Here is a 21,276-nt window from a genome sequence, read left to right as displayed (position 1 = left end):
GGGCAGCCCACTTCCTTTGAGCCTTGTCTAACTTCTTCGAGAAGAACGTTACTGGATGGTTGTTTTATTTCAAAATTACGCCCAACGCAAAGTCTGAAGCATCTGTTTCTACCTCAAAATCCTTACCAAAGTCTGGTAATGCCAACACGGGAGCCTTCCTCAACTTCCCTTTGAGGTGGGCGAATGCTGCCTCACATTCCGCTGTCCATACCATCTTCCCTTTTCCTGTTTGGTCTATTAAGGGCAGGGCTACTCTTGAATAGTGTTTGATAAACTTTCGGTAATAGTTGCATAGCCCCAGGAATGCCCTTAACTCGTGTACATTTGATGGTTGCTCCCAATCCTAGATCGCTTGGACCTTCTCAGGGTCCACCTTGAGCCCGTCCTTGCCCACCACATGCCCGAGAAACTTTACCTCTTGTTAAGAAAAGTCACATTTGCTCTCTTTAGCATACAATTGGTGTTCCCTTAGTTTCTCAAACACTTTTGTCAAGTGTTTGGCATGCTCCTCTAGCGTTTCGCTATAAATCAAGATGTTGTTAATATAGATGACCACAAAGTGATCCAGATAGGGTACAAAGATCTGGTTCGTCAACGCTGAAAATATTATCGGCGCATTGCATAGCTCGAAGGGCATCACTAGAAACTCAAAGCTCCCATACCTTGTTCGATAGATTGTCTTCTCGACACCTTCCTCTATTACCTTGATTTAGTAGTATCTTGACCTTAGATCAATCCTTGAGAAGTATTTTGCCTTTCCCAACCTATCAAATAGGTCCTCGATCCTTGGCAAAGGGTACTTGTTCTTCTTTGTATACTTGTTAAGCAACTGGTAGTCTATGCACATGTGCATAGATCCATCTTTCTTTTTCACAAATAACATCGGTGCCCCATACAGCGACTTGTTCAATCTAACATACCCTTTGTCCACCAACTCCTCTAGTTGGCACTTGAGCTCCTCGAGTTTTTTTTCGTTCAAACAATAGGGGGGACGAACCATCACCTCAACACCCTCGACTAGCTCAATCTTATGTTCTATCGATCGTGCGGGGGGCAACCCCGCTAGTAGCTCCTCTAGCATGGTATCCTAGAGTTGTTCTAACACCCGCTGGATTACTAAAGGTACTTTTTCTTTTCCCACCTTTTTGTCACTCTTAACTGAGAGTAAGTACAAAAATGCTGCCTTGGTTCCTTTAGTGAGTTGGACACCAGGTTTAAACAGGAATCTTTAGCCTTGCATTGCCCTACCTTTAGATCTTGGGCCTCCACCCTGGATCTTCTTCCTTAGGCATTCACTAGTACCACAAGGTTCCTATTTTGTCCATGCAGAGCTACCACGAACCGATTGAACCAATCCATCCCGAAGATCACGTCAAATCCTGCCATGTCCAACACGGTGAAATCTATGTCTACTTTCCATGTTCTTACTTCGACTCTCACTTGTCGAAGTACCTCATCGGTGCTTTGGCTGCCTTGAACAAACTCTATAGTCCTTGGTTCGCCCAGCCGCTACACCGTTAGTCTAGCTTGCCGGACTATGTCTGCAGCCACAAAATTATCCGAAGCACCAGTGTCAATAAAGATCTTAACAAAGCTACTTTCGAGCTTCCCTCAGAGGGCTAGTAGATGTCGTGAACGACTCTCTACCAAAGTTGCTCGTGTAATGAGTAACTTTGAGTTAGGGATTGGATCACGTACCTCAGCTTGGATTTCACCCGACTTAATAACCATATTGGCTCTGGCCTTCTTTGGGTAGGGACATTCCCTCGAAAAGTGTCCCGCTTCACCGCAGTTGTAGCACACGTTGTTTCCCACGTTACTAACCGATTTGCCCTTTTTATCCGTGGGTTTGTCTCTTTTTGCTTGACTCCCCTACGTACTCGCTCGCTAGCCACTAGATTTGCCTTTCCAGAACCCCGAGGACTCATTTTTATAGAAACTCTTTTTGAATTTCCCTTTGCTATATATTCCCCTTGGTTTGGCCCCTTTGCTAAACATGGACCCCGACCCTGTCGTGTTCCCCTTTCGCAGGTTATCGTTGAAATGCACCTTGATAGCCGCTCGCTAGCCACCAGATTTGCCTTTATGGAACCCCGAGGACTCATTTTTAGAGAAACTCTTTTTGAATTTCCCTTTGCTATATATTCCCCTTGGTTTGGCCCCTTTGTTAAACATGGACCCCGACCCCGTTGTGTTCCCCTTTCGCAGGTTATTGTTGAAATGCACCTTGATAGCTACATCCAAAGCTTATTTGTAATTGGTCGGGTTCCAATACATCACCTCGCTGCGAGCCCAGGTTTCCAAGCCTGATATGAAGGCATGGAACGCATCTATATCACCCATATCTGTGACCAGTATCCTCTTTGCCATAAATCCATTCACATACTTTTGAATGGTTCTGATCTGCTTCAGCCTACTCAGCTCCCGAAGCAAGTGTTGCACTCAAGACTTGGGATTTAGAGGGTCCCATGATCAAGTCTTGTGGTACCAAAGGATGTTAGGAACCTGGAAGCTTGGTGTGCTTGGCTGCCTGTGCTTGCGGGGAGTGTAGCCGAACCTTAAGTCCAGTCTAACCCGGGGAGGGGGATTGGGAGTGATTTGGGAATCCGTGGATGGATGGCTAACACTCTGTTGCTCGTGCAGTGAGTAGCTGAGACCAAGTAGGAGCTGGTACCATAGGCGAGAACCTTGGCAAGGGAACTTAGCAAAAGCCAAGGCGGTGTTGGACGGATAAAAAAGCCAAGGCGGTGTTGTTAAACATGGACCCCGACCCCGTTGTGTTCCCCTTTCGCAGGTTATTGTTGAAATGCACCTTGATAGCCACATCCAAAGCTTATTTGTAATTGGTCGGGTTCCAATACATCACCTCACTGCGAGCCCAGGTTTCCAAGCCTGATATGAAGGCATGGAACGCATCTATATCACCCATATCTGTGACCAGTATCCTCTTTGCCATAAATCCATTCACATACTTTTGAATGGTTCTGATCTGCTTCAGCCTACTCAGCTCATCCCTTAGGTGCAGAGTAGCATTCGGAGGAACGTATGTCACGCGGATCCTCGCCTTCATCATTTCCCAAGTGGCCACCGGTCCTTCGTTGGCCTCCGTCGTTCTCCACCAAGACTTAGCATTATTTGCCATGTATGGTTTTGCACATGGGACCTTCTCTGAGCTCGGTAACTGCAACGCTCGGAAGTAGTCCTCCATATTGTAAAATCAATCCTCCACCACCTTATTGTAAACTCCTGAGTTTGGACTTCCCGGGAGGTCACCAAGCCCAGTACTATTCAAACCCAAAGACGTTTAACCCCAAATATCCCAAGACCCTTAACCGATTGGAAAAGGGGGTGCACTCTTGTTCATGGGCCCTTTCCCTCTATATTTGAACCCCTATGGATCGTTTTTCAAGTCATTCCCTTTGGTTGCTTACAATCCACCATGCTTCCCTGCAAGTTCACGCACGCCCTCGTGAACAGAAGCTAAGAGCCACAGCTCTCCCGAGAGCCTCGCTCTCTTGACACCCTACCCCTCGGGTCAAGCCCAGCAGGAGCAAATTGGACCAGCTAGATATCAATCCACCACTCTTCCCTGCAAGTTCACGCCCTCGTGAACGGAAGCTAAGAGCCACAGCTCTCCCGAGAGCCCTGCTCTCTTGACACCCTACCCCTCGGGTCGAGCATAGCAAGAGCAAATTGGACCAGCCAGATGTCAATCAACATGTGGTGCGATTCCCCTAGCCTACCAACAGAGTTGGACCTGAGACCCCTCTGATACCAAATGTAAACTCCTGAGTTTGGACTTCCCGGGAGGTCACTTAGCCTAGCACTATTCAAACCCAAGGACGCTTAACCCCAAATATCCCAAGACCCTTAATCGATTGGAAAAGGAGGTGCACTCTTGTTCATGGTGTAAGTGACTAAATTTTCCATTTTACTTTAGTCACTTAACCACACCTCTGACCACTTGGAGGAGTCTCACTCATAACCTCCATAAGTCCTATTTCAGACTTGGGCTTGCTAGCCCTGAGAATGGCATCCCCGCCACTCAACCTATGCACTTGATCCAAGTGCTCCACGTGTCCGATCCCATGACCGACACCCCAAGGCACCACCGACATCTCAGCCCGTTACGCTAAGGCCATGCCCCTTTACCTTGGTCACACCGGTGGACTAACACCACCTGCATCACAGTCCCATCTCTCAAGGACTGGGCCATCCATCCATGAGTGATCATTCTAGATCCACTCCTTAACATCCTTGGGATGCCCACAGACATGGGGAATAGCCTTCCCCAATATCCCTTTTCCGGTTTTCACCAAGTCCCTTTCTGCCCATGGCCGTGTTCGCCAACACTGCCACTGGATCGAGGCCCACAGGCCCGACCACTAAGTCCCACGGTCCTCTGGGACTTCCTCACCACTCGACTGTATCCTTGGTCACTACACTAGAGGATTACTCCTCCTCCTTTCCACAGTCTGGGCCTTTGGGACAACATTTCGGAACACCGTGGCTCTACGCAGGCCTCATGGGTACTCTCCTCGCCTTCTGCCTTTGGGTGCTCTAGCCATAGGCTTAGAGCGAGGTTCCGTTGAGCCACACCAGGTATCCAAGTAGGTAGTGCCACCCACACTTGGACTGGGAGCATCGGCCAGTCGATCTCCCGGGGGAACTAGAGCCGGCTCTTGAACACTTCACCAAGCTACCCCACTTGTCGGTTTGTGTTCACTCTAGTCTTGGACTTCCCAGTGGGCAGCTCATCACCCAACACTGGGTCCGGCCTTCCTGGGCCAAACTGGCTCCACTGCAGTCCTCCCCCTACTATACTTTTGGAGCTCACCAAACCCCCCAGGGTCTGGGAGACGAACGCTTTGGGCTTTCACCCTCTCAGGCTCGAACTCGGACTCGGCCTCGGACTCAGACTCGGACTCGGACTCGGCCTCGGACTCAGACTCGGACTCGGACTCGGATTCGGACTCGGACTCGGACTCGGCCTCGGCCTCGGTCTCGGTCTCGGTCCCGATCTCGGTCTCGGTCTCGGTCCCGGTCTTGGTCCCGGTCTCGACTTCGGACTCCATCTCGGGTCCATCTCGGACTCCATCTCGGACTCCATCTCGGACTCCACCTCGGACTCCATCTCGGGTCCTTCTCGGACTCCATCTCAGACTCCATCTCGGGTCCATCTCGGGTCCATCTTGAGTCCATCTCGGACTCCATCTCGAACTCCATCTCGGACTACATCTCGGGTCCATCTTGGACTCCATCTCGGACTCCATCTCGGGTCCATCTCGGGTCCATCTCGGACTCCATCTCGGACTACATCTCGGGTCCATCTTGGACTCCATCTCGGACTCCATCTCGGGTCCATCTCGGACTCCATCTCGGATCCACCTCGGACTCCACCTAGGACTCCATCTCGGGGTCCTTCTCAGACTCCACTTCGGACTCCAACTCGGGTCCATCTCGGACTCTTCCACGTGTCATGTGTTAGTCCTTTTGGGTCCCTTTTTGGAGCCTCGCTTATTGCTCTCTTTGTGCTTGTTTCTCGAGCACTTTGTTGGGAGTTTCACTCCCGCTCTCGACCTTTCAAGTCGGAGCTTTTAGTCCAAACGTGTTATGCTCGTTTGGCTTTCGCTTCGGCCACTACCACGTGGCGCCCTTCCTGCTCCACTTTGGGGCCTAGGGATTTTGTGTCTCACACATGGGCCCTTTCCCTCTATATTTAAGCCCCTATCGATTGTCTCTCGAGTCGTTCCCTTTGGTTGCTTACACTTATAGTCGTTCACTCCCTTGAAGACTGGTGGGGGCTTTGGTTTGTATTTGGGAATTGCTTGAGTGTAAGTGACTAATTTTTCCATTCTACTTTAGTCACTTAACCACACCTCCGACCCACTTGGAGGTGTCTCACTCACAACCTCCATAAATCTTATTTTGGACTTGGGTTTGCTAGCCCTGAGAATGGCATCCCCGCCACTCAACCTTTGCACTTAGTCCAAGTGCTCCACGTGTCCGATCCCATCACCGACACCCCAAGGTACCACCGACATATGAGCCCATTATGCTAAGGCCATGCCTATTCACCTTGGTTACATCAGTGGTCTGACACCACCTACATTGCAGTCTCATCTCTCAAAGACTGAGTCATCCGTCCATGAGTGATCATGGGTACCTCTACCCCCAGTATGGGTACCTCTACCCCCCCACTTCCATCCCAAAGGGAAGACCCAAGCCTTTAGGAAGGGCGAGGACCAATGAGCCACAAAGTACTCAAATGGGGCACCACTCCACATGAGCTGGGAGCATTGCAGTTGGTTTCCCTTTTGGGAGTGGGAGTTGCTCTTGAGCACTTCTTGGGGTGGCCCCTTCGGCACCACCAAAGTCCATGTTCACTCCCACCCAAGGCCCCTTGGCCCCAATCTCAACCTCAAGTCAGTTTGGAAGCACCACTGGAGAGTTCCTTCAAGACTGGTTCCTAGACCTCACTATCCCTACTATACTTTTGGAACCCCCCCCCCCCCCCGGGAGACGCATGCTTTGGGCTTTCACCCCTTGACCTGTATTAGTATTCGGACTCGGTCTCGGACTCGATCTTGGACCCAACTTTGGATTCGGTCTCAGACTCGATCTCAGACTCGATCTCGGACCTAATCTCGGACTCGACTTCAGACTCAACCTCAGACTCGATCTCGGACCCGATCTCGGATCTCGAACTCCATCTCGAACTCGGTTTCCGATTCGGCCTTAAACTCGATCCCGGACTTTATTTCGAACTCGATTTCAGAGTCGGTCTTGGATTCGATCTTCAACTCGGTCCCATCCGATGAACTCTTTGTCATTTTGGTTATGCTTTCGAGGATCTTTTAGCCTACAACACCTCGGGGAGTTGATTCCTTACACAAACCTAACAACTCAAATATGATAGTGAAGTTTGTATGTAGATTGTTGTTTGGCTTTTTCCCACAAATGAGCTACATAGAAATTGTCGAAATGAATTCTCTATAACCTTCAAAAGTTCCATGCTTGAAGGATTTATCAGTAAAAATTTGCAATTCATGATCACTGACTACTATTTGTAACATATGCACAATCTTATCCACCTCAAATATTTCACTTCTTTGCAATCTATGATCATTAGTTATCATTTTTGGCATATGCACAACTTTATCCACCTCAAACATTTCACTTCCTTACTTTTAATGCTCTCCTGTTCTAGAAAGTATACTTAACCCAAAAAAACAATGGCATAAACTATGGAAATAATGTCCTTTTTTTCTCAATTTGAAAATTCCAAGCATTCCAGAGGACGAAAATGACACACAAACTGATATAACAACAGCTCTAGAAACCTGCTAATGTGACTTAAAAACTTCATTTAAGTTTTGTTAGAAAACTTCATCCTTTTCTGGATCAAGCTTGCAATCGTGAAAGCTGATCACGCCATCCCTTGCTGTTTAGAACTTGAAGAAAAGCCAGAAGGAAAATGCAGTGTTAGCAGGAGAGATCAGCATGGCAGCCGGGGGCGGCGATCTTATACGGCAGTCGCTCCTCCCGTCGTTTTCCAACCGTCTCATCCCACGCATGCGCGCGCTTACCGATTTATATTCCACGGCTTACATCAAGCAACGCTGTGCTTTGCTGGAGAAAACAATTAGTCTCAGAGCTGGTCTCTCGTCCCTTACGTTTAGCCTGCCTTGGTTCCCAGCTCCCTCTGCGTGGGCTACTTCGCACCTGCAAGGATCACGATTTCGTCGTGACTTGAATCTCATGAGCGAGCGAGCGGATCAAATGCGTGCCATACCTGTCACTGGTACTAAGTCTTATTTGATTCTTTCGCGCATCGAGGACGCTCTCGCTCCCTGGAAAAAAGAAAGCAAAAACACACAAACAATTGTTAAAGCTAGATGGACAAACAAACAGCCAACCAACCTCGCAAGTCGCGGCAGTGTTTCCGAAACACCAAACAACGACGGAGACGGAGAGAGAGAGAGAGAACAAAATTAAAGCTTTTTCTTTTCGCTATCGGACCATAAGTGCCTGAAACATTCCCCTGCAAAGGCAAGCAGGCTCTTTAAGGAGCAAATCTCACCAGCGAGCACACGTACAGTGCTGGGAGCTCTCCCCTCTCTCTCTCTCTTTCTATCTCCTCCCTTCACTTTGTAGTTAGCCGTGTCAAAATGGTTAGAGAGAAAATCAGTAAAAGAAAAATGCCGCTACGACAAAAACACACCTCCCTCCGAACCTGGATATAATTCTGATCGTCGCAGAAGTAGTAGTACTAGTAGCAGCAGCAGTTCTTGTCGCTCTCATCGTCGTGCCGCCGGGTTTTCTTCACTCCATCAATCAACAAAGCTTCATCATCTCGGCTGACTGCTGCGGCTCTTGCCTCCCATAGGCCATGAGTGCCTCTCTCGCAAACCCCACCTCCCTGCTAGCCACGACTCTCAAAGCCCACCACAAGAAGGGCGCCGCAAGGAACGCATAAGTTCCAATGGCGAGGCTTCTCACAATCCCATTCACGTAGACCGGCAAGGCCATGACGACGAGGACACCAGCGATACCGACCCAGGGAGTCATGGTGGGAAAGACTGGCAACTGGAAGACGTTTGCAGTGATGACCAAGTAGGAAAGAGAACCGAGAAGCAGGACACTCCAGCCCATCACAGGATGAACTGTAGTCGGGATGACAAAGAAGGGAAGGACGAAGCACATAACAATGGCGACAACCGGGGACAGCTTGGCAACTAGGCGATAAAAGAATTGTGTTAGATCGGGACAAGGACACCTACCTAGGCACGATTTGAGGGGGACTTTCTCGGAGGACGAAAATCTGCGGCGTATGACTAACGAGACAGTCATGGTTATGAGGTAGAAAATGGATTCCGCTGCCAGGATCGGAATCTCGGTACCATATCTGATATATATCGTATCGATGTAAGTACCAGCACTATTGACAAAAAATTCCATACATACCCGATGGATTTTCTTCGCTGCTCATGCCACGATAGTCCAAGAGGAAGGACCGGCCAGGCCCACCAATACCATGGCTTGAGTAGTGGAATGCTTGGAAATGTGATTACGCTGTTTGGCCCGCATGGGACATTCCACTTGAGACGCAAATCTGGTAACGTAAAGGATAAGTACATGAAAGATCCAGCACGCCAGCGAGCGCACCAAACAAAAAAACTAGAGAAGAAAAAAAAACCACCACCACAGCCGGACTTACAGTAATATGAAGCGTCCATTTGGTATCCGAGAGGAAGACGATACAAGCCGTCCAATTTCGATCCATTTCGGGGAGGGGTGAACAGTGGCCTTTCCAAAAGATCACTGAAGTAGGCTGTCAAAAGCCCCTGATCGGCGCCATCGTTGTTCTCTCTTCCCTCCTTTATGACCTCGAGCATGTCCTGGAACGTCTCGTTGGAAGGCTGCCAAAGCGAAACTATCAGACACAGACACACACACAAAACAAAGAGATCTAAGAAGCAAACTTCACTGCCTCCTACGCATTTATGATCGCGCTTGCGTACCTTGAGAACGAAAAGGCCCGTGTGGAAGTAGCAGGGATTGATGAAGCACGCGCAAAACTCCCCGCACTGGAAGAGCTCGTCCGTGTTGTGCAAAAACATGTTATCGGCGTCGAGCATCACCACTCTCTCGTAGTCTGTGAGAGACCACGCGTAGATTTTGTTGAGCGTGAACATGAATCGATCGTTGAATCCATCCATCCCCTTGTATGGATTTGGGATATCGGTGACCGAGACAACCTTGACGCCCTCTTTGTTCCTGAAGAGCAAACGATTTTCAGCTGCCAGATCAAGCGATATTTCGCCAGGGATCGGATCGATAGACACTTACAGCGTGCGAATCCAGCGCGGCGGCACAGTCGTCGAGGCGATGACGATCAGATCGGCATCGGCCTTGTGCCGCGCCAGGGACTGCATCATGACCCTGATCGCCACGAAGAACTCGTAATCCCGGGGCGTCCCCATGTACATCATCGTCGCGTACGCGTTGCTGTGCCGAGGAGCAGCGCCAGCGTCCGCGGCGGAAAGAGCGACCGACATGGCGAGAATGGCGACGAGGATCTGCATTGCGAAAAGATAGGCGCCGCTGCCCCAGCTCCCGGCCATGCTCTGGCCGGATCGAGCGCCAAATCCCCTAAATACCCAGCGCCGCAGCCGCTCTGCCAAGGATCACAATGCAGCTCCGCCACGCCGATTGACGCGCTCCCAGATTTCGCCGCCTTACTCGCGCATCGATCGATCCCTAGCCTAGCCTAGCCCTGGAGAACGCGCACTCTCTCGCGATCCCTCTCAAACCCATCGTGGATCCCGAGGTCTTATCCCAGGAAGGAGGTCCTCCTACGGGCATATACTCCAGTGCGCCGGGGAATATACCTCCTCGCGAGATATTTGCCCTCTCTTTCAAAACTTTGTCGTTGTACCTTCTACGCGTACGTTTTGTGGCGGGCATGTCATGACCGGATCTCACAACGCGGAACCCAATCGACCTGTGGACCGGACGGGTCAAACGGCGTGTGCTTCGGCTTTGCCCTCGTAGTCCTTGAAGAGACGGGGTTTGACTTAAACAACGGCCACGATGTCCACGTTCGTACGGGACAAAATTCGATCGTGCGGCTGTGGTCTAGAACCTGCCGAGTCAAAAGGGAAATATCTTGACACAGTCAAACTCCCGAGAGTTGCTTGTGAATTCCGTGTTGAATCCAAAGTGAAGAACACGGGCGGATCTAAACCAGGAATTCCATCGCTTTTTTTCGTGCCACGCTCTTCCTGGACTGGACCCCAGATAACAAGTTTTGCTGGATATTCCACTGCTCTGAATGGAGAGCAAACGTAAGGACAGGAAGGAAAGCTCTCAACAGTTGCTACATTCCCAAAAATCAAAGAGTTGGAAAATAGGGCGAAGAACCTGTGAATTTGGGATGGTATCTTTGACGATCAACCATTGCTCCAGTGTGTCAGAAATTGCGGAGAAAAAATCGAAATGGGAGGCGTCGTCTATCTCGGCCTGGAACTTAAGCGGGGGCTCACTCCGTGTAAGAGCTTCGTGAATCCGTAGAAGCTGAGCTTGCCATCCACGGGCCTGAGCCATTCGTGGAGTGAAACGTGCGCTGGCGAGTTTGGAGATAGTCCCAGTTCCTGTGAAAGTTACGCGGAGTTTACTTCGCAAACACGAGAGAAATGCTAAGCGTACCTTTGCAAGCTCCTCGACTGTAAGTGATCGATTGCCTTCCCGGTTGAATATCTCGTATGCTGATCGAGCGTGTCGCTCCCAGCGATCCAACGCTTCAAGCTGGTAAACGCTGATGGTTGCGGCACAGAACTCGTAGAAATCCATTTTTCTTGAAGCCAAGGCATCCATCTGCAGCCGATCAGCAGTGAAAGGTTAACAACAGTTGAGTCCGAGAAAAGAATATGCATAATCTATAATTCTACACGAACCGAAGACAGCATCTCAAACAGCCTCGCTTCTTTCATGGCATCGGTGGAATGCTTAGCCAAAGCCTGCGCACCATGAGAAAAAGTTTATAACGCGAGGGAATCGAAAAATGTAAAATAAGTACCATTCTGAAGTTCTCTAGGGACACGCGACCATTCTTACTGGGCTCCAATAGTAAGAACTGAGCTCTCAAGTAAATCAGCTCGTCCTCAGTTAAAGTCCTTGACAGCGCCTACACTTGAAAGGAAAAAGCCAAACCGATAAAAGTCTGAAGAAGCGATGGGAAGTAGACACGCACCTTGAGCGCTGTCTGCTTTAAGGGTGTGGCTCGTAAATACGCCTTGACTTGCTTAAAAATAAATATGTCTAGAGGAATTTTTCGCTCTCCACGAATCCACGGGTGACCTGCAAAAAGATAGCAAAACAGACAAATGAACAGAGCATAAGAATCACGAAGATTAATATACTTACTTAAAGCTTGGACTGCTGTCATTCGCTTTCTCGAGTCCTTATTGAGCAGCCTCTTCACAAAATCCTTGGCTTCGGTGGATACCGAAGGCCAAGGAGTTTCCACAAAGTTGGGATCTGCTCGCAAGACCGCGCGAAAGATTCCGGACTCTGTCCGAGCCCAGAAAGGCCTGCTTCCACAGAAGAGGATATAAGTTATAACTCCAACACTCCATATATCAGCTTCCATGCTGTAGGATCTGTGAAGTACTTCGGGGGCAACATAGTACGCACTCCCGACAATGTCGTTTAGCTTCTCATCTGTGCAACAAAGTAAGAGGTTCATAAGTTTCTATTCAAGTTACTGAAACTTTCATTACCTGGTTTCACATAATCCGAGAGTCCAAAATCGATTGCTTTCAAGGGCGCATTCTCGTCCTTGGCAGTAAATAGGAAATTCTGCAGAAATTACAATCTATTAAGTCTCGCAGCCTGGCAAAAGTTACGTTTACCTCACCTCTGGTTTTAAATCTCTGTGAACGACACCTTGAAGATGGCAATAAGCAACTATTTGTAAGATCTGCGAGAGCACAACCTTGGCGTCCTCCTCGGGGAATTTTCCACCTCTGTAGCAGGAAACAAACAAAACAAGGATAAGAAACCAAAGAACAAAGTGGAAGCCACTGTACCTTGACAGAATCCGGTCTAGCAGTTCTCCTCCTTCGCACAACCTTTATCCGAGAAAAAAAGATATGTCAGGCAAAAAAAGGCGTGCCGGAATCTTAGCGAAACGTACTCCATGACAATGTACACATTCAGGTTGTCTTCGCATGCATCGTAGAACTTTACCAGGTTGGGATGACCAGACAGAGCCTTGAGAATCTTCACTTCTCGACGTACATCCTCGATCGCTATCGCCGTGGTCATCTGCAAGAAAACCATAGTTTAATACAGGAAAGAACATAAACAGTACGGAACATATACAGACCTTTGCCTTCATGATGATCTTGACCGCAACTTGTTGGCCTTTAAGCTCGCCCCTCTTCACTTTCGCGAAGCAAGTATGTCCAAAGTGACCGCGTCCAATCTCCTGTCCCAGCTCGTACCGAGAAGCAAAGTTCTTCGCAAATCCAAAGCTCTTGTCAAGGCCTCCTCCGTTCTCGATCGCGGTGGCAGCAGCAGCACCTCCTCCTCCAGCGCCTCCTCCAGCCTCCTTAGTTTTCGTAGTTCCCAGCCTCTTCATGAGCGAGGCTTGGATGTGCTTGGCCGGCGATGGTGGCGGAAACGGCCGCCGAAACATCCTTCTCGGCGTGGAATTCGCGGGCGAGCTCGCGTAAGGCATGGGACTAGCCGGAGGGAATGGCGAGTTGCTAAACGATGACTTGGAGGAGAAATGTGGAGAATTGTTTCCACCCGTGGTGGTGGAGTAGCCATTGTAGGAATTCTCCTCAGTGCTCTTGTGCTGCTGCTCGTTTCCTCCAGTTTTTCCATAGCACTGCCCCATTTCATCGATCTACCAATCCGCTAGAGCTCGAGCAGCATCTTCTCCACCAAGAAACTATTCTTCCCGTTGTCCTAGCAGCTAGTTTTAGAAGGCGCTCTAGAACACCAGCAGCGAAACCACGGCTTTGCATGATCCATTCTCCCCATCGCCACTGCTGCCCAAATCTATTCCCTCCTTCTAACCTGCATTCTCCCGCCGATTTCCTCGGCCCCTCCCCTCCTCCCCGGCCAGATTTCGGGATTTCGAGAGCCTGCTCGCTCGTTCCAGCTCCAATCTCTTCCTCGATTGGCGACCCGGGCGCTGGCTGGAATCTAGACTCACCTCAATTCAGCTCGCTCGCCAGATCGCCAGGCGCATGCGCAGATCCAAAGCGGGGCGCGCACGAAATCCTCCCCCAAAACACGAATGACCTAAGGTAGGTCGCGCTCCTTCTTTCTTTGCTTTGCTTCTTCTCCTCTTTCTGGAGGAGGCAATGAATGAATGACTTGACACCGGCAAAAGAAAGAAAAAAAGAAAAAAAAAACTTTGGAGGGGGGGAAATCTTTCGCGTTTTTGCGTTTCTTTCTTTTTTAAGAGATGGAAAGATTGTTGCTAAACTCGATCGGATCGAGAGACCATAGCATGTCGAATCGAGAAGAACACGCACCACTACACAGAAAAAAAAAGGGAAAAAAAACGGGAAAAAAGGGGAAAAAATTAAAGGAGTGAAACAGAGAGCATTCAATGACGACTACCTACCTTGCTTGAGCGAAATGGAGCAGAAAAAGAGAAAAAAAATGAGAAGAAAAAGCTTTAAAACAAGTTGAATCGATCAAACAATCAACGCGCATGAACAGTGAAGAATGTGTGCGGTGTTTTCTGTGAATTTGCCTTTGAATCCACCAAGAGCTGATCCTTGTCGTGGAGAGAACGCAAAGGAAGAAATCACCAAAAAATGGCTTTTGCTGCTGTTGTACTCTCCAATGCTGGTCAGATGCTCTACCAAAGGGAATTTTCAAGAATCTGGTTTTTATTTATATATCTTTCATTTTTTTTTCAAATGGGATAAAAAAAACCAACTTTTTTATCATAGTTTTCAACCTTGGAAGTTGGAACCTTTTTTAATTCCCCCAGTTTGGTGGCCTAGAAATATCCACTCAACAGCAAAGGCAAGGCTAGCAATGGCATTTACAAACATCATCAAATCTGGTTGTTGCTGTTTGTTGTGGTTTTCTTTCCAGCCTTGAGATTTCCAGTGCTTTTCTAAGATCAAAGATCAATCTTTCCAGCCTTGAGATTTCCAGTGCTTTTCTAAGACCAAAGATCAAGGAAATGAAAAAAAAATTCTCGGCCTAAAGTCAAACCCGCGATTCAATGCTGAAGTTGGCTCCATTCCTCGTGCTCTATCATAATTAAATCGATGTGGTTCTTCTTTCAAACTATGTTAATTTTGACCAGCCTTGCACGACTCCATGGTCCAGTTTCTATAGTTTTCTCACACGTCCAGCTCGAGTGTCACTTAAAACCTTTGAGATGGATCGAAAACTGGAAGAAGCGCGAAACTAGACAAGCTTTACACGTTTTCTCCTGTGAAATCTATGGATCTAGAGCTCGTTGGGACCACCTAAGATGGCGCTCATGTTTACAATCGCCGAGTTCCTACGTTCTTGGAGCTTCTTCTTCTTCTCGGCCTCGATCGTCGAGGAAGAAGAGAAGAGGCCCGAGAAGAGATTCCTCTTGGACTGCTGCTTCGACGAGGCTTGCTCGCTCTTGACAATGTCTTCTCCATCTTCTTCTTCCTCCTGTGCTTCCTCGTTTTCTTCCGCCGCCAAAGAGGACGAAGCGCTCGGACAGTGCTCCCTATCTCCGCCGCTTTGCGGCCGCAGTGGCGAGTGATCTCGAGTGCAAACGCGGCACGTCTCGATTGACTTGAAGCAGCTGCGGTGATAAGTCGCGTTGCAAAGCTGGCAGCGGTGGACGTTCTCGTCCTGTTATAAAGGAAATGTCAGACTCTTGTAAGCTCGCTATGACAAACTCTTTCTTGCTATTTACCTCGTAGGGATAGATTAAATCCCGTGGCGAGTCACAGACCACTCCAGCACCGCATGACTCGCCGAGCTCCAGACAAACCGAGCACTTGCGAGTGATGTGCAAAGTCAGCTTCTCCAGTGTTGCTTGCAACAATCCCGGCAAAACTGGAAAAAGTGTTAGCAAATCCAGAAAGAGAGAGAGAGAGAGAGAGAGAGAGAGAGAGAAAACAAACAGTCTTACCAGCAAATGCTCCCTTTGAAAGATCTGTGAGGTCACGTAACGCATAAAAGTCGTTTTGCTCCAGAAGATAGCGTCGCGAGCCAAGTAGCTGCTGGATCCGGCTCCGAGACGGGCAGCGGATGCATTTCACCAGCCGGCTCAACTTTCTTCTCATCTCACTTACATGAGAAAGTATAGGAGCTCTCGTGTACAGAAACGGATTAACTGCGCTGACACACAACATGGGCTGAAGGCACGGAACAAAAATAAGTATACAACACAATGAGAAACTCTTTGACGAACCTGATCGTAAATGGAGTCGAGATAGGCCTTTGCAAGTTGAGAAACAACTCTCGGTGTGAAATCCCAAGATCGAAGAACTCGAGCCGGTAGAATGGCAGTCTCGTTGAGATGACATCGTACGCAGTAAAGCTGGCCAGTGTACTCACAGAACCTTGGCTTTCCCCACCCCAGAGATTTGATGAAACCGGAAACCACGTCCTTGGTTGGGTTGAGTTGCTCGTAACACCCAGCACAAAGATTACGTTGGTTTAACAGCACCTGGTTCAAAGGCTTTTTCGTCTGTATCTGTAAAACCAGACGAATAGTCCTTCCGAAGGCACTGTTTTGTCGCTCCGGACTTATAGGTGTGCCAGGTCTCGGAGAGCCAAGCTCTTTAAGCTGCATGGCGAAGTTTTGATCTCTTGCAGCCAGCTCGGGTGAGAACTGCGATGAAGCCGCCAGCATAGGCAGGCGTGTCTCCCCCGGACTAGGAAACAAAAACCTGAGTAGAGGTGCTGCCGTGCTGATCGGAACTCCAGCTTGCAGTGACGATTGGAGACAAACTTGGAGAAGAGCACTCCGAAACTCCACCGCATCTGGAGAGGTGTTCCCAAAAACCTTCCGGGACTCGGCTGTCACCTTCTGCCACGGGCTTGGAAGCTGTACTCTGGTCTGTGCACTAAACATCCTCTTGAGCTGCTGGAAAAGATCAACGAACTCCCGGTACCGTCGTTCTATTTCCCACTGATTTTCACCACTTTTCACCTGTATCCTGTAAATGGTATGCTCCCTGACGCCCACAACTCGTTCACCCAGAGACGCACCCCCTCGTCTCTGGCGTGCTCCAGTCACTTCCACGGAGTCCACTTTCCATAGCCCATCATATACTGAAGTTGATGTTCTAGTCCATGACGACTTCGTAGGACTGTTCGCTGCACCACCTTTGCTAGCCCAAAATGAATGATTTCCACTGCTCTCACCTGTATCAAGCAGTATCTCCTCCATGTCCCAGACAGTGTCCATGTAAGTTTCTCTCACGTCAAGCGTCTCAACATAGCGCGAGAGCTGGAAAAGAAACCTCTGTCAGCCAGGCACAGTGTCAAAATCCACACACAGATACCTCGTCGGGTCCCAAGTGATCTCTGCTCCAATCGGTATTATTGCGATAATCTTCTGTCATGGACGAGAGCCGCAAGGGACGAACGATTTCTTCTACGTCCAGCTGCAGCAAATCCTCTGCTTCTTTCGATCCCAGCCGCATCACGCATTTTTTCTTCTCAATTACGGGAGCTTCGGAAGGACCAGCTATCGTCGTGATCTTCTCGGAAACTTGATCTCCAAGTGTCTCACAGAAACTCGAAAGAACGTCTGCTTTCAAGCCACCGTCTTGTTCTTGTTCTATCGTTTCCAATTCCTGGGAACTGTTCGCCTTGTCATGGGTGCTGCCGAGGAGCGTCTCGTCACTGTCGATTTCTTTGAGCTTTACTTCACTTGGAACAACGTCTTCTTCCACAGCAACACCTTCGAGCAACTGCGACTCTTCGTCTTGGAGTTCTTCGCTCAAGGAGATTATCTTCAAACCACCAGTGTCTTCTTCATCGTCATAGAGCCCGGTACCGCGGACGATACCATCGTCACCACTGTCGCCATGATGATGAAAAAATGCCCGGTCCTTATCGGAATCGAAGCACTCGTCCAGCGCGTCGACGAATGCGTCCCCAGAGCCCCCAGCATCGTGAAAGTAGGCGCTCAAATCGGAGCCCCCAAACAAAAGATCACTCTCGGGGCTGTGATACCAGCTGCGCCCGCTGCTGAAATTCGCGCTGCGGCACTGCGAATACTCCGATTTGCCCTCGGAGCTGCCATCATCCGTGGCCTCCTCCTCGGTCCGGCTAGAGAAATCTTCCGCCTCTAGAAAATCCTCGGACTTCCAGCCATGGCTGGCATTTTCCCCTAGAACCTTACCAGAAGCATCGACAGAAGAGGGATCGCCTGACGCCATTCCTGTCGGCGGCGATCGGTCCGCATCATCCGAAAGAAAAATTTCCAGCGATCGGTCATGCCAGAGCCCCTTACATTCCAGCTAGAAGAAAGAGAAATTAGGGTTCTTCGCTTTTGCCCAGTTTAATTAAAACAAATTTAACAAAGCCAATCCAATCCAAGGCGCTAAACTACTCAGGGTTTTAGCGGCTAGGGTTAGGGTTTGTGGCCCAGCGGAGAAGAAAATGCTGGAGATTCACAGGCTGCGGCACTTGGATTGGATTCCCAGCGCTGTGATTGCGCTCGCGACGAGCCCGGACGGGGCGGCGATCGCCGCTGCTCGCGACAGCGGCGCAATCGAAGTATGGAAGGCAGCTCCAGGATCGGTGGGATGGTATTGCCAATTGGTAGGCTTTGCTCGCATTGCTCGTTTTGCGCCGATTTCTTATGCTCTACAGCTATCCCACAGACGATTCCAGGAATGCAGGGCGCGGCAATCTCCTGCTTAGAGTGGTGTAGCTCCAGCGTCTCGCGCCAAGGTCGATTGTTTTCTTCCGGGCTGGATGGGTTTATCACCGAGTGGGATCTGGAAAGGCTTGAAGCAAAGGTGTTTGCTCGTCTTTTCTTTTGTTTCGAAAGGGGACTGATGGTTTTCTTTCAGGCACAAACCGACTCCTTTGGAGGCTCTGTGTGGCAAGTCGCGGCTCAACCTTCGTCACAGGACGATGATTCTCGGGACATCGCTGCTGCTTGCGATGACGGGTCTGTGAGACTGTTTACCTTGAATGATAGCATGACTTATAAGAAAGCATTTCCACGAGTTAAGGGTAAAGGACCTTTGTTTTCTCTTCATTTTGTAGTTCTTAATTGATTCTTATACTTGCAGGTCGCGTTCTAAGTGTTGCGTGGTCTCTTGACGGAAAACGAGTCTACGCCGGAGGGTCCGATGGGTATGAGCTTGTTTTCTCTTGTGGCACGTCGCTGATAATCGTTTCGTGCACAGTTGCATAAGAAGCTGGGACGCTGCAACTTGTATTGAACTTTACAGAATAACAGCGGGCATTGGCGGCCAGAAAAAATTGGAAGAGTTGTGCGTTTGGTCCCTTCTCGTTCTTAGGTGTGTGCTTGATACTTCCTCGGATCTGAATACTTATTTCCATTGTTTTCCAGGAGTGGAACTCTTGTAAGCGGAGATAGTACCGGAACTACACAATTCTGGGATGAAAGGGGGATGTTGCTGGAGGCTTTAACCAGGCATGACGCAGATGTTTTGGCCTTGGCTGCCGCACCTTCCCACACAGCGGTTTTCGCTGCTGGAGCTGATGGTCAGGTGTATTTCTGGTTTTTTTTTTTTTTCCTTTTGTATTGGTTACCGTTCTCATTCTCACCAACTACAGGTCGTTATGTATCAACTTGTTCACGAGAGCTCCAGGCGTGGAAACAGTGATTTGAAAGAAGATGCTTCTGTAGGATTTGGCGACAAGTGGACGTATGTTGGCACCAAAAGGTGTCATTCTCATGATGTTAGAGCACTGACTGTTGCAATTCCGGTCCCTATTGACGCGGGTACGTATGCAGCTTTGTGGACTTTTTTGTTTCTGACTGACTTTACAGGCGATCCAACAAGTAAACCGTGGACAAGGCCTACGAGAGAACGGAACAAATGGCCAGAACCGGATCACAGAAAGTGGGCAAGGCCTGGCATTCCCATGCTTGTATCGGGTGGGAACGATGCTAAGCTGTTCGCTTATCCGGCAAATGATATGATGTCATATCAGCCTCATGACATATGTCCGGCACCGGAACGGCCCGTCGTTCAACTAGCACCAGGGCTTGCACAGGATGGAAACGTAGTTATGATGGCACAACATCCGACTTATATTGATATCTGGCGGGTTGCAAGCAGTCAATCCACAGGAAAGAGGCCAGAGGCGGAAAATGGAGTGGACTCGGATGATATCACACTCGGAAAGAGAAAGAGGAGTGATTCAACGTCCGAGGAAACGCTCAGTACTTCTTACCAACAGGATCAAGCAAGCAAGGGTGCACAGTCGGGGCAGCGTCCAGTCCTTCTAGCTAAGATAAAGTCCAAAGCGACAGCACATATTACTTGCAGCGCTTTCTCCGAGGACGGAAAATACGTAGCGTTTTCAGACAGAACAAAGGCCAGGCTTTTTGAGCTAAAGCATGCACAAAAACAGTGGACTATCAAGAAGAAAAATCTTCCCGGCACTGTACCTCCTGCTCATCGCATGATTTTTAGTGTTGGCTCGAGCAGGTTGATAATGGCGTGTTCTCAAGGCGAGATTCTGGTAAGCTTTAGCACTCCTTTATCATTGATCTTTCTAACCTTCTCTTTTACATACAGGTGCTTGACACTGACAATTTGGAAGTATTGCACGTTTTTAAGCTTGCGGCAGATGATTTGCAATCTCCGGTCGCTCTGTTGTGTGCGAGTCCAGATGGACAATGGTTAGCTGCTGGATCAAGCTCAGGCAACCTGGTCATTTTGAATCTGGAAACACTGCGGTAAGCTCTACTTTTTCCTGCTGCCGTTCAATGATGATCACATTTCTCAACAAACGTGACGAGGGTCTTGTGCCTCTGCGTTTTGAAAAAGACTTTGATCCTGAGAACTTCCTAGCAGCATCAGTTTTCTTGTCCCGTTTTTTACGTTCCTCCCGTGGTGTTTGCAGGCACCACTGGTCTGTTCCGTTGTTTGACGGCACTCCTGCGACGGCTGCCGTGTTCCATCCCGGAAACAATGCCGTGCTCATCGTCACCACCGCTGCAAACAAAATCCACGTCCTTGACATTGCCGCGAGGGAGCTCGGCCGCTGGTCCAAAGAGAACCACGCCAGCATTCCCTCAGAGATTCTAGAGTTCCCAGGTGGCATCTCTGGCCTGACAGTCTCTCCATCCACGGGATCCACAGAGATCATCGCGTACAGCCCAAGGTACAAACGAAAGCTCTTTCGATGTAGCTCATCAAAAACTTGTTTTTTTCACTGCAGGGCGATGTGCTTGATCGATTTCAGCAAACCCGTCGCGAAGAACGCCGTCATCGCGAATGGAAATGGAAATGGAGCTCCTCACCATCACCATATGGGAAACGGCCATGCCAACGGTGTCCACCACCACCACCACCGCAAGAACAAAAACTTCGTCCTCACGCCCTTCAAGAACCCGGTGCTGTTTGTGGGATACGTTGCAAAGAGCTCACTTTTGATAGTGGAGCGGCCATGGCTGGAAGTTTTAAACCACTTCCAAGCTCCTGTATACCGTCACCGCTATGGAACTTAAGTGTAATAACCGAATATGCTTTTGGGAAAGACAGAATATGCTCCAGACCAGCTAGAATATGCTCTTGGGGGAAC

The 21,276-nt window shown here is 49.2% G+C and overlaps 4 protein-coding genes across 6 annotated transcripts; 1 reads left to right on the top strand and 3 right to left on the bottom strand.

Moving 5' to 3' along the window:
• Nucleotides 1-7,986: 7,986 nt before the first annotated feature.
• LOC9644213 (putative glucuronosyltransferase PGSIP8) lies at nucleotides 7,987-10,343 on the bottom strand. Of its 2 annotated transcripts, XM_024689156.1 has the most exons (5): nucleotides 9,853-10,341; nucleotides 9,525-9,780; nucleotides 9,221-9,422; nucleotides 8,968-9,115; nucleotides 7,987-8,908 (listed from the first exon to the last, which is right to left on the bottom strand). In XM_024689156.1, the coding sequence occupies exons 1-5, from the start codon at nucleotides 10,125-10,127 to the stop codon at nucleotides 8,338-8,340; spliced, it is 1,452 nt and encodes a 483-aa protein (XP_024544924.1). In that variant the 5' UTR covers nucleotides 10,128-10,341; the 3' UTR covers nucleotides 7,987-8,337. The 2 variants fall into 2 exon arrangements, with proteins under 2 accessions (XP_024544924.1, XP_002983838.2); XM_002983792.2 differs by having other exon boundaries at nucleotides 8,968-9,422; nucleotides 9,853-10,343.
• Nucleotides 10,344-10,696: 353 nt separating this feature from the next.
• Nucleotides 10,697-14,161, bottom strand: LOC9644212 (CDPK-related kinase 5). The gene is made up of 12 exons (XM_002983791.2): nucleotides 14,147-14,161; nucleotides 12,893-14,056; nucleotides 12,701-12,831; nucleotides 12,594-12,635; nucleotides 12,422-12,530; nucleotides 12,285-12,363; nucleotides 11,929-12,225; nucleotides 11,756-11,862; nucleotides 11,582-11,689; nucleotides 11,460-11,522; nucleotides 11,212-11,379; nucleotides 10,697-11,156 (listed from the first exon to the last, which is right to left on the bottom strand). Exons 2-12 carry the CDS (start codon nucleotides 13,406-13,408, stop codon nucleotides 11,016-11,018), a joined length of 1,761 nt encoding a protein of 586 aa, XP_002983837.1. The 5' UTR covers nucleotides 13,409-14,056; nucleotides 14,147-14,161; the 3' UTR covers nucleotides 10,697-11,015.
• Nucleotides 14,162-14,810: 649 nt separating this feature from the next.
• Nucleotides 14,811-17,996, bottom strand: LOC9644555. Its single transcript, XM_002983790.2, has 5 exons — nucleotides 17,040-17,996; nucleotides 15,941-16,984; nucleotides 15,659-15,884; nucleotides 15,440-15,582; nucleotides 14,811-15,375 (listed from the first exon to the last, which is right to left on the bottom strand). Exons 1-5 carry the CDS (start codon nucleotides 17,919-17,921, stop codon nucleotides 14,992-14,994), a joined length of 2,679 nt encoding a protein of 892 aa, XP_002983836.2. The 5' UTR covers nucleotides 17,922-17,996; the 3' UTR covers nucleotides 14,811-14,991.
• A 118-nt stretch (nucleotides 17,997-18,114) lies between these two features.
• On the top strand, nucleotides 18,115-21,235 carry LOC9644554 (WD repeat-containing protein PCN). Of its 2 annotated transcripts, none has more exons than XM_024689153.1 (11): nucleotides 18,115-18,306; nucleotides 18,369-18,506; nucleotides 18,561-18,726; nucleotides 18,786-18,849; nucleotides 18,903-19,016; nucleotides 19,070-19,229; nucleotides 19,297-19,465; nucleotides 19,514-20,211; nucleotides 20,268-20,428; nucleotides 20,596-20,856; nucleotides 20,914-21,235. In XM_024689153.1, the coding sequence occupies exons 1-11, from the start codon at nucleotides 18,145-18,147 to the stop codon at nucleotides 21,200-21,202; spliced, it is 2,382 nt and encodes a 793-aa protein (XP_024544921.1). In that variant the 5' UTR covers nucleotides 18,115-18,144; the 3' UTR covers nucleotides 21,203-21,235. The 2 variants fall into 2 exon arrangements, with proteins under 2 accessions (XP_024544921.1, XP_024544922.1); XM_024689154.1 differs by having other exon boundaries at nucleotides 18,157-18,306; nucleotides 18,358-18,506.
• The last annotated feature ends 41 nt before the right edge of the window (nucleotides 21,236-21,276 follow it).

The sequence above is a fragment of the Selaginella moellendorffii genome, unplaced genomic scaffold (genome assembly GCF_000143415.4).
Source record: "Selaginella moellendorffii unplaced genomic scaffold, v1.0 SELMOscaffold_60, whole genome shotgun sequence".
Lineage (NCBI taxonomy): Eukaryota > Viridiplantae > Streptophyta > Lycopodiopsida > Selaginellales > Selaginellaceae > Selaginella > Selaginella moellendorffii.
The sequence above is the reverse complement of the archived record's forward strand: the minus strand, read 5'-3'. Positions and strand labels throughout refer to the sequence as shown.

Excerpts from the sequence above, each read along its gene's own strand:
- LOC9644213 (XM_002983792.2), bottom strand. The coding sequence starts at position 10,127 with ATGGCCGGGAGCTGGGGCAGCGGCGCCTATCTTTTCGCAATGCAGATC. Across the intron at positions 9,781-9,852 it reads CCGCGCTGGATTCGCACGCT|GAACAAAGAGGGCGTCAAGG; the intron begins GTAAGTGTCTAT and ends TTTGCTCTTCAG. Across the intron at positions 8,909-8,967 it reads CAGCGAAGAAAATCCATCGG|ATATGGTACCGAGATTCCGA; the intron begins GTATGTATGGAA and ends GATATATATCAG.
- LOC9644212 (XM_002983791.2), bottom strand. The coding sequence starts at position 13,408 with ATGGGGCAGTGCTATGGAAAAACTGGAGGAAACGAGCAGCAGCACAAG. Across the intron at positions 11,863-11,928 it reads GACAGCAGTCCAAGCTTTAA|GTCACCCGTGGATTCGTGGA; the intron begins GTAAGTATATTA and ends ATCTTTTTGCAG. Across the intron at positions 11,380-11,459 it reads TGTTTGAGATGCTGTCTTCG|ATGGATGCCTTGGCTTCAAG; the intron begins GTTCGTGTAGAA and ends GATCGGCTGCAG.
- LOC9644555 (XM_002983790.2), bottom strand. The coding sequence starts at position 17,921 with ATGGCGTCAGGCGATCCCTCTTCTGTCGATGCTTCTGGTAAGGTTCTA. Across the intron at positions 15,583-15,658 it reads TTCAAAGGGAGCATTTGCTG|TTTTGCCGGGATTGTTGCAA; the intron begins GTAAGACTGTTT and ends CACTTTTTCCAG. Across the intron at positions 15,376-15,439 it reads ATTTAATCTATCCCTACGAG|GACGAGAACGTCCACCGCTG; the intron begins GTAAATAGCAAG and ends CCTTTATAACAG.
- LOC9644554 (XM_024689153.1), top strand. The coding sequence starts at position 18,145 with ATGCTGGAGATTCACAGGCTGCGGCACTTGGATTGGATTCCCAGCGCT. Across the intron at positions 19,466-19,513 it reads TCCGGTCCCTATTGACGCGG|GCGATCCAACAAGTAAACCG; the intron begins GTACGTATGCAG and ends CTGACTTTACAG. Across the intron at positions 20,212-20,267 it reads GTTCTCAAGGCGAGATTCTG|GTGCTTGACACTGACAATTT; the intron begins GTAAGCTTTAGC and ends TTTTACATACAG.